This window comes from Cnephaeus nilssonii (genome assembly GCF_951640355.1).
Source record: "Cnephaeus nilssonii genome assembly, chromosome: 3".
Lineage (NCBI taxonomy): Eukaryota > Metazoa > Chordata > Mammalia > Chiroptera > Vespertilionidae > Cnephaeus > Cnephaeus nilssonii.
This window is the reverse complement of record NC_137074.1, coordinates 72667964-72678742: the sequence shown is the minus strand read 5'-3', so window position 1 is coordinate 72678742 and position 10779 is coordinate 72667964. Positions and strand designations below refer to the sequence as shown.

The window sequence follows — 10779 nt, the reverse complement described above, 5'->3', positions numbered from 1 at the left end:
TTAAGTTCAAACATTCTAAGAACAATACAATTTTTACTCATCTCCCCTTGTAAACATATTTTATATCCTGTGTCTATCTCTTAATACTGTATTTACACATGCTCTTAATACTTTTTCATCTAACCTTAATACTAGCTTTATAATTGTTTGATCCATTATTTATAAGTGTTTGCCTTTATTGGTGTGATTTTTCTCCCTTTGTTTTCTTATTTTTAGTTTTGACCTTTTCATTTCCACTTAAAGAATTCCCTTTAACAGTTCTTGCAATACCAACTTAATCTTGATGAACTCCTCCAGCTTTTGCTTGTCTGGGAAAATCTTTATATCTCCTTCAATTCTATGATAACCTTGTGAAATGGAATAATCTTGATTGTGGGCTTTTCCCTTTTAACATTTTGAATATATGGTGCCATTCCTTTTTGGCCTGCAAAGTTCTGTTGAAAATCAGCTGATAGTTTTATGCGGCATCCCATTGTATGTAACTAACTTCTTTTCTTCTGCCAATTAAGATCTCTCTTTATCTTTAACTTTTGCTATTTTATTTATGAAGTGTCTTGGTGTGGGCTTCTTTGAGTTCATCTTGTTGGGACTCTGTGCTTTCTAGACTTGTAGGTCTATTTCCTTTCCCAGGGTGGGCAGGTTTTCAATTTTTTTTTTTTTTTTTAAATAGCTCTTTCTTCTCCTTTTGAGATACCTATGATGCATATGCTGGCACTCTTGATGTCCCAGAGGTCTCTTAAACATCCTCAGTTTTAATTTATTTTTTTACTTTTTACTGTTCTGAATGTGTGATTTCTATTAGCTTGTCTTCTAGTTCAGTGATTCACTCTTCTGCATCATGTAATATAATTTGATTCCCTCTAGTGTATTTTTAATTTTAGTTGTTGTATTCTACAGTTCTGATTGGTTCTTTCTTATATTATCTGTCTCTTTGTTTAAGTTCTCACTGAGTCATCTGTTTTTCTCCCAAGTTTGTTGAGTATGTTTATAACTATAGTTTTAAACTCTGTATCTGGTGGGTTGCTTATCTCCATTTCATTTAGTTATTTTTTTTAGAGTTTTGTCCAGTTCTTTAATTTGGAACATATTTTTCTGTCTGCTCATTTTTTCTGTCTTTCTGTGTTTGTTTCTATGTATTAGGTAGATCCTCTACATCCCCCAGTCTTCAAAGACTTGGCTTATGTTGAAGGTGTCCTGCGGGGCCCAGTGGAAGAGTCCCCCCTGGTCACCAGAGCTAGATGCTCCATGGGTGTCCCATATGGGTTGCACATGTCCTCCTATTGTGAGGTTGGACTGTGATTGCTACAGGCATGTCAAGGTTGACCTCAAGTTGATTGTTTGTGAGGACTAGCCATGACTGCAGTGGACCAGCTGTTATGTGAGGGCTGGTTCAACAGTACAGGAATCACTTTAGCAGGGCTCTGGCATCAGCTGGGTCACTAGTTGTGTCAGACTTGGGACCATTAAGTGGGAGATACGATGTAAGCAAAGTCTGCCTGCCATTTGAGCTGGGCTTGTGGCCACTTGGTGGGCGCTACATTGTGAGCTGAGACCAGCCATTACTTGTGCCAGGCATGAGACCGCTTGTTAGGAGCTTTATTGTGAACTGAGGCCAGTGTTGTGTGTGCTGGGCTTGGGGACATTTGGTAGGAACTACAATGTGAGCCAAGTCTGGTTGCTGCTTGTGCCAAGCCTGAGTGTGAGACTTCAGTATTAGCTGAGGCTGGCCTCCACTTGTGTTGAATCCAACCAAGGTTATCAGGGGGGTCTCTGCAGCCAAGATATCCTTCTTTATTAATCACTATACCATGGATACGGGACCTGCCCTAACCACATCTCCATTCTCCTACCCATCGTGATGTGGCTTCTTTATATCCTTAGTTACAGGAATTCTAAATAGTCTTCAGTGGTTCTCAGTGATGGTTGTTTTATAATTGCCATTTTGATGTGTTCATGGGAGGTAGTGAGTTCAGGATTTACCTTCTTCTCTATTTTGACTAGAGCCTGTATTTTAACCACTATTACATTGCTATAGGAATCTGTTGAGTACTAGTCTTTTGAATAGACATGCTTGTGATAACCTCTTTATGAAGAATTAAGTATTCTTCTCACTTCTCAAATTACTGAAAAAACATGTTTGAGTTTTACCAAAATATTTTTATAACTCCTAGCTTGTTTTTTTTTTAAATATATTTTTATTGATTTCAGAGAAGAAGGGAGAGGGATAGAAACATCAATGATGAGAGAGAATCATTGATCGGCTGCATCCTGCACACCCCCTATTAGGGATTGAGCATGTACCTTTGACCAGAATCGAACCCAGGACCCTTCAGTCTGCAGGCCAACGCTCTATCCACTGAACCAAACCGACTAGGGCTATCTTCTAGCTTTTACTTTGTGAATTTGATTTTTTTATTAAATAATTTTTGCTCCCAATCCAAATAGTGACAACAAAACTAAGGCATCTGTGATAATCACATTAGTGAGTGGGCTTATTGATCTTCTAGTCCATAGGTAAAGAAAGCAGGTTCACAGATGCTATTCCACACAGATAACTCCAGACTGTTTCTACTACTTGCTCTTTAAATGTGCAATTTTCATTTATTTGAAACATTTTATTGTGTACTATGTGCTGGGCTCACTATTAGGTGTGTGGGAAGGCCTGATAAAAGTTCTTAAGCACTTATGGTAAGCTCAGAATTCCATTACAATGTGGTAAATTATGTACAGTATTTGGTATATTGGAACTAGAGGCCTGGTGCACGAATTCGTGCACCAGTGGGGTCCCTCAGCCTGACCTGCGGGATCGGGCCGAAACTGGCTCTCTGACATCCCCTGAGGGATCCTGGATTGCAAGAGGGCACAGGCCAGGCTGAGGGACCCCACCTGTGCACAATCGGGGCCGGGGAGGGATGCAGGAGGTTGGCCAGCTGGGGAGGGACTGCAGGAGCGCTCCAGGGCATGGCCAGCCCTTCTCACTCAGTCCTGATCAGCCGGACCCCAGCAGCAAGCTAACCTACCAGTTGGAACATCTGCCCCTTGATGGTCAGTGCACGTCATAGCGACTGGTCGACTGTCTGCCCCCTGGTGGTTAGTGCACGTCATAGCGAGCAGTTGAGCAGCCTTAGCATATCGTTAGCATATTACACTTTGATTGGTTGAACGGCTGACCGGCCACTTAGAATATTAGGCTTTTATTACATAGAACTAAAGGCCCGGTGCACAAAATTCATGCATGAGGGGGGTGTCTCTCAGCCCAGTCTGCACCCTCTCCAATCTGGGACCCCTTGGGGGATGTCTTACTGACAGTTTAGTCCCGATCCCTGTGAAATCAGGCCTAAACCGGAAGTCAGACATCCCTCTCACAATCTGGGACTACTGGTTCCTAACCATTCACCTGCCTGCCTGCATGTTCTCCCCTAACCACCTCTGCCTGCCAGCCTGATCACCCCCTAACTGCTCCCCTGCTGGCCTGATCGCCCCCAACTGCTTGCTCCCCTGCCAGCCTGATTGCCCCTAACCACCTCTGCCTCAGCCCCCGCCACAGTGGCTTTGTCTGGAAGTCAGGACGACCGGAAAATGTCAGGTTGGCATGATCTAATTAGCATATTACCCTTTTATTAGTATAGATTACTTGCTAATGTATAGCTCCCATTTAATTCTATGTGCTTTGAGGGTATAATTATTACTACTATGCATGGGATTTTGCATGTACCAATTACTTTCACAACATTCTGCTATGGTTCTTGATTTAAAAAGTTATTCATATTGTTGTTTTTTTTTATCTCCATTGTTCTCTCCTCACTATATACTGTCCAGGAACAAATGATTCAAAAAATTAAGAATTTGGAGAACAGATGTTATTGTTGATTAGGAATTGTCAATTATACAGTATGTCATCCTTCAGCCATTTCCAGATAGGTATTTCTTACTTGGGAGCTTAATATAACTGAATATCTTAAATATCTTAAAATAATGATATGGGATGGGTACTTTGCATTACTTTGTCCAACCAGCTCTTAAATGTCTTTTGCTTAACATGAAGAAAAATTAAAACATAGAAATGCTCTGAAAGAAATGTGTGTGTTCATTTGAAAAGAACATACCAATTCTGCATTTAGTTAACATTCATTTTATAAAATACCTTAAAAGAAAAGATAAAGTACTTGAGTTTACATAATAACCAGAATTGAAAAAGGATGAATAAAATATAAATTAATTGAACACATAACTATTTTGCCACATTAGACAAATTTTTTAAAAAGGCATTTTAAAAATAAAATAGTAATTGGGAAGAAAACCCTTCATTCTATTGCTTTTTCTGGAAACTTTTCCTAGAAGCACTAAAATTCCAGGTTAGCAGGTTGTACCTGTATTGTTGAAAACATGCCATAATTTGCCTCCAAATCTGTCAGCTTAAGAGAAATAATTAGAATTTTAAACAGGATTATAATTCAGTGCAAATTAAAGCTTTAAGTTGAAAATTGGGGAGGAATCATAATGTCCAAAGTGTAGGAAATACTTCTGAAACTGAAAAGGAAATTCACATTATGAAGAAATCTTTGCAAGTGTTCTTGTGTGTGAAATGTTTAAAAATTGGCCCTTTGAAGTTGCAACTGGGAGTCTATATTAAGACTACTTGCAATGTGGCCAAGGTCATCTTTGTGGAAAGAAGTTTAAGTTAACCATAAGCACTGCTTTGATTCAATTTCAGAAAATTTGGCTAGGATATGACAGACATTGAGGAGAAATAAATTTATGGAAGTTAATTTACTTGACTACCATTGAGGATAAATACTTTTACCCCTAGAACATGTTGGGGGGTGGGGGAGAGCAGGTTAATGCTGTCCATGATTTGTTTTAAATATTAGGGATATTATAGCTTACCAGCTAAAAAAAAGTAATCATACTACCAAGTCTTGGAGAATTGTGAGGAGTGCCTAACTTTTTGGATCACAGTAAAACCAAGTCGGGATCATTATCAACCATTAACAGGCAGTCACTTTATAATTAAAAATATTTGGGTTTAATTATTTCCTCAAATGTTTTTCTTGGAGTTTGATAAGTCATAAATAATAGGTAGCAATGGACTTTTCATGACAGTTTTTGATAGAAAGTTTTCTCTTTTCATTCCATTATGTACAAGTTTTTGATTCATTCTTTTAAATGACAAACCAATGGTTGCTATTGAGTACAAGATGTAGAGATTTTGGTGGAAGTTAGTAAAATAGATTTTTATAAAAAATTTCCAGTCTAATTTACTATATTTCCATAAGTCTCTTTTTTCTAATTCTCACTTGAAATGTTCACACATTATTCAGAAATTATTTGAGAATGTACTGTTTTCTAACATTGTATTTTGCATCATTCCCTAATCTATTAAGACTGTTGTAACAATGTTATCACAACGAAGTGGCAACTTTTAGATTTTAGACTGTACCTATGATCAGCAAGTCATAAAGCCCAAAATACAGTGCTATTCCCATGTGACATCCCAAACTGATGAAATAACTGAAAAACCATGATGACATAATATGGAGCTCATAAGGCAATGGAGAATTAGCCAATATAATTTTTAAAAGTGTAAGAAAACTGCACTCATATACCAAACTCACAGGAAGAATATCTAAGGCAAATTAAAAATTCCCTTCCAGGGACATTAATCGGCTCAGAATCACCTGAAGAAATTAAAACACAAGCATAAACCATCCAAGGCGTGTTGTCTCCTCAAGGACCTCACATCATGATAGCGAAACTGTCAAGTGAGGGCAGGTGTCAGTTTGCACAGAAGCACATCAGTTCCCCTCCGGGTCACTACACACGTCTTGAACAGCATTACTTTCCATGGGATCTGCTAGGTGTTTGGTCGAGTCCTTTCACATCCCGAAGAGCGGCTCACCATCCGATGCATCTTTTCACATCGCACTGCGTGTCAAGTTACAGAGTGGGAGAAGCATGCACAATCCTGCAAGTAGTCTGTAGTTAGAACACCTCCTGTGGTTCAGATACTTTACACAGACTTGGTTTTGTCTCATTTCTGCACTAACTTGACATTAGGAAAGAAAAAAGAAAAAAGCAGATTGCCTTAAAATTCTGAAGCTTTGATGGCAACCTTCTAGGCTTTGTCCATCAGAGAGACGTTTACCATCAAAAGCGCAGATAAAAAACCAAACTGAAATCAGCTTGCAACAGTTTGTGCTTTAAAAACAGTGCTGATCGCATCACAGATGCACAATATTTGTAGCGTTATTAAAAGTATCAACATGGTTTCTGAAGAACCAACCTCTATATTGAAAAAAAGGCAAAACTTTACATTTCTTTCACCTGACCGGAGGGAGCATTGTGAAGCAATGAATGAATTTACGAATTTAATACAAATTGTAATTTGATTGCAGAGAGAAAATTATTAAGAATTTTGCAAAACAAAACAAAACAAAAAAATCTGCCACAGTAGCATTAGCACTTAACAGTGCACCAAAGATTTAATGTTTCCACTGCAAAATGAACTGGATCGTAAACCTGTTAGGTACAGAGTGTAATCACTCAAATAGGGAATTTGGGAGAGGTATGACCATCATTTTACCTGAAAGTCATGAGTGTATTTCGGGGAGACAGCATGCCTCACAGTGATTCAGGCATCCATATCAGGGGACCTCATTATACAAGTTCTATACACATTGTCATGTACGAGAGTATTTCCCCCGCCTCTGCAGGTAGTTGCTTTCTAATATTTTAGGTTTTTAGTCGGGACACCCTTGGGATGACAAAGATGAGAATAAAGAAGATTAAGATCCCAAAACTTAGACTAAAAAGGGAAGCTCCTCTATGTTATATGAAAACAGTTTATAAAAGGCAGTTCACTGACAAAAAAAACACGCTTTATACATTCAGATTTTCCCCATCTCTCAACAACAATGGTTTCCAAAAGAAGACTCAGTAGTGAAGGCCACACACTTTTTTTTTTTTTTTTGCATTAGTTTGATATGTTGAAAATCAGAACCTTTAAAGCATCTTGTAAATAGGAGAGATGCAATTGGTGGGGATGAGGTGTGAGGGGAGAAACCAAAGTGAAGACGTGACTTAGTTGTTTGGTGTGGACAGCAAGGGAGTTGGTGGGAAATGTTACAGCAGACCTGACCGCTCAACAAAGGGTCCGTCAAGAACACAGTACAAGTATCAAAAAACAAAACTAAAAACAAACTGCAATTCGACAACTTGTAAACAAGGAAAAGCATTTCACAGATTCAAAGTTCAAGGGAAGTAAACGTCTTTAAATTATTTTTTTTTGTCAGTTCAACCCTGATTTAAAAGTATGGCTAGCAAAAATAAAGAAGCCGCAGCTGTGGCCATCCTGAGCAAGCAGCTGTCTCCGGAGAAGCAGCCCTTCCAGGCCCTCCAAGAAGCCACGTGAAGAGGAGACACCTTCTTTCTCCAGTTCCACCGCACGTCTCTCCTTTCCATGCTCCTGGAATATGCACCAATTACTTGACATGAGGATGGTGACAGTCCTGGCTGCTATAGATTCAGACGTGGGGAGACTGGAGGGGGGAAGGCAAATTCCCGGAGGATGCTACGGGCCACTTCGACATTATTCTGCGCTATCTCTAAGGCTCTCTTCACCTCTTCAAACGCATAACCCTCTCCCATTAGTTTTGCAATTTTTGCATCGACATTTTCCAACGCTGCCTCGGGCCCATGGGGTTTTCTGTGGTGGATTTCCGGTGCAGTCCTTCGGGGTCGTGGCTTAGGAGGTCTGGCTGGTGCTTGTGAACCATCTGTGTAGATTTTAAAGAGAAGCATCATTTAGATAATGAGATAAAAGGAAAGACATAAACATTAGTATGATCTCATTTTATATGAAAATATATTTTTCATTTTCTCTACAACTGAACATTTGTTTTTCTTTTTATATACTACTAGAGGCTCGGTGCATGGATTCATGCACCGGTGGAGTCCCTCAGCCTGGCCTGTGCCCTTGTGCAATCCGGAATCCTTTGGGGGATGTCAGAGAGCCAGTTTTGGCCCGATCCCCCCAAGGCCAGGCCAAGGGACGAATCTGTGCACTGGGCCTCTAGTATGCATGTAAGATATTTGGTTAATCTTGTCCCACCCTCCTCCCTTCCCTCTGAGATTCATCAGTCTGTTCTATGTTTACACATGACTGTGGTTTCTGCTCCTGTGTTAAGTGTCTGCCCCCTGGTGGTCAGTGCATGTCATAGCTAACAGCCAGTCAGCTGGTCACTTAGGCTTTTATATATGTAATAGTGGCCTGGTGCACAAAATTCATGCACGGGGGGTGTCCCTCAGCCCAGCCTGCACCCTCTCCAATCTGGAATCCCTCTCACAATCTGGGACTGCTGGCTCCTAACCACTCACCTGCCTGCCTGATTGCCCCTAACCACTCTGCCTGTCAGCCTGATCGCCCCACTCTGCCTGTCAGCCTGATTGCCCCCAAATGCCGTCCCCACCAGCCTACTCATCCCCAACTGCCCCCCCCCCTGGCCTGCTCGTCCCCAACTGAACCCCCTGCCGGCCTGCTCGCTCCCAACTTCCCCCTCCCGCCAGCCTGCTAGCCCCCAACTGTCCCCCCTGCTGGCCCGATTGCCCCCAACTGCCCCCTCCCCACTGGCCTACTTGCCCCCAATTGCCCCCCCTGCTGGCCTGCTCTCCCCCCTCTACCCCCCCCCCCCCCACGCCAGCCCGATCGCCCCTAACCGCCTCTGCCTCAGCCCCGCCACCATGGCTTTGTCTGGAAGAATGTCTGGAAGGTCTCCCAGTCTAATTAGCATATTACCCTTTTATTAGTATAGATAGATTGTAGGGTAGGTTACATTGTCCCCACGTTTAACACAAATTTATTTTCAATTCCACATATTCTTCTTCAAGCTTTATTAACCCTTTGCACTCGGATGTCGAGTGTGACTCAACACGGTTAGCAGTAGAATAAAGGAATCGAAAAAAGCAAGCGAGTGCAAAGGGTTAAGTAAGAGATGTAGAAGAAAAAAAACCTGCCTGAAAAAGACAGGCTTTTACTCTGGCAACATAGCACATCCTTATTTTATTTACTAGGTGGAGGAAGTGTCTACTAGATGAAAGTCTGTTACAAGCTCACAAACATTCCTTATAGAACACCCCACCTGGCCCTCCATCCCACCCATGTCACAGCAGCACTGCTCTGAGAAACATGTTTGTACTGTCTCTGCCTGTCTGATTTTTCAAGTTAATAATGCTATAAAATGATGCCTTACTGATCCCAGGGAGGGGGCAGAAATAAAAAGAAATGTAGATGCCTTGAGTCTACTGCTAGTTAATAGGTTAAACAGAAGTACTTTGCTCAAATACTTTATCCAGATTCCAATATAGGACGCTCTGCTTGAGAAAAAGCAAAGCCAGCCAAAACATTAGCAAGGGCCAGCTGGGTTCCAGATCAGTCCCCTGATGATAACAGTTTCTTTCAGTTAAACCAAATGACATTGGTGCCCACAAGTGGAGAGTAATTTTAGTAAGACAAAATAAAATTACAGGCTACCACCCCATACACATCACCAGGGCATGGGCTAGTAACTTGAGAGGGTTGCATACTCTTTCATGGATTTCCATGTATCTATATTTGGTACTTTAATTGAGATGCATAGGATTTTTAAAATATTACAATAAAAATTGTCGAATTTATGCCATAAAACACTATGTAGACATCAACATTTATTTACCATTTTTTTTCTTAGAGCATACACAAATGCCAAGTGATAAATTCAAGAACAGGTTAAGTAAATGAGGAAGGTGAGGCTAGGACCCAAATGCCTCTTGCCACCTGTCCCCATCTTATCCCCTCCCAGTCTCTGCTGCCTTGCCACATTTCCCAGTGGCTTCAGGAGATACTGTAAGTAGATATTTTCAATAATAAAATCTAAATCATTAAATATTATCTAATACCTTATTTCATATTTTTCTAAGTATGATATTTTTATATGGGAAGATAACTTACAAAAAACATCATCCCATTCACATTTCTAGCAATCCTATATAATAAAAGCCTAATATGCTAAGTGTCCAGTTGTCCCTTCAACCAGTCAAAGCATAACATGCTAATGATATGCTAAGGCTGCTCAACCACTCGCTATGACATGCACTGACCACCAGGGGGCAGACAGTTGACCGGTCCACCAATCACTATGACGTGCACTGACCGCCAGGGGCAGATGCTCTGACCAGTAGGTTAGCTTGCTGCTGGGGTCCGGCCGATTGGGACTGAGCGAGATGGGCTGGACATGCCCTGGAGCCTTCCTGTAGTCCCTCCCTGGCTGGCCAACCTCCCGTGTCCCTCCCCGGCCCCAATCGTGCACAGGTGGGGTCCCTTGGCCTGGCATGTGCCCTCTCACAACCTGGGACCCCTTGGGGGATGTCGGAGAGCTGGTTTGGGCCTGATCCCACAGGCCAGGCTGAGGGACCCCACCGGTTCATGAATTCATGCACGGGGCCTCTTAGTATCTATATAACATACATAAAACCACCCAAGATGAAAATATTTGGTTCCATACCAAACTGAATAATAGTCTTATTTTTAATTTTTCTTTCTTATAAGATAATGCTCAGTTTGAAAAAAATATTACAGTGGTAGGTAAAGCTTATTAAATTCTGCTCATATAAAAGAACACATTAATTTCTGGTTCTTGCTAAGTCTGTATTGTTTCTTGCTGTAACTAAATATCTCAAATATTTATGGTCTGCTAAATTGCATTGTTTACTGTGTTTTGAGGTTCCATTTATTTTTCTATTACG

At 41.1% G+C, this 10779-nt stretch overlaps 1 protein-coding gene across 3 annotated transcripts in view; it reads right to left on the bottom strand.

Moving 5' to 3' along the window:
* Positions 1–3980: 3980 nt before the first annotated feature.
* The window catches only part of CBLB (Cbl proto-oncogene B), a 226173-nt gene continuing 219374 nt past the window's right edge, over positions 3981–10779 (bottom strand). For 2 of the 3 annotated variants that reach the window (XM_079767367.1, XM_079767369.1), the window contains one exon: positions 3982–7775. In XM_079767367.1, the coding sequence (XP_079623493.1) occupies positions 7516–7775 (260 nt within the window). In that variant the 3' untranslated portion in view covers positions 3982–7515. Of the gene's footprint in view, positions 7776–10779 lie in introns of all 3 variants that reach the window. The other variant, XM_079767368.1, reaches the window with a different exon arrangement.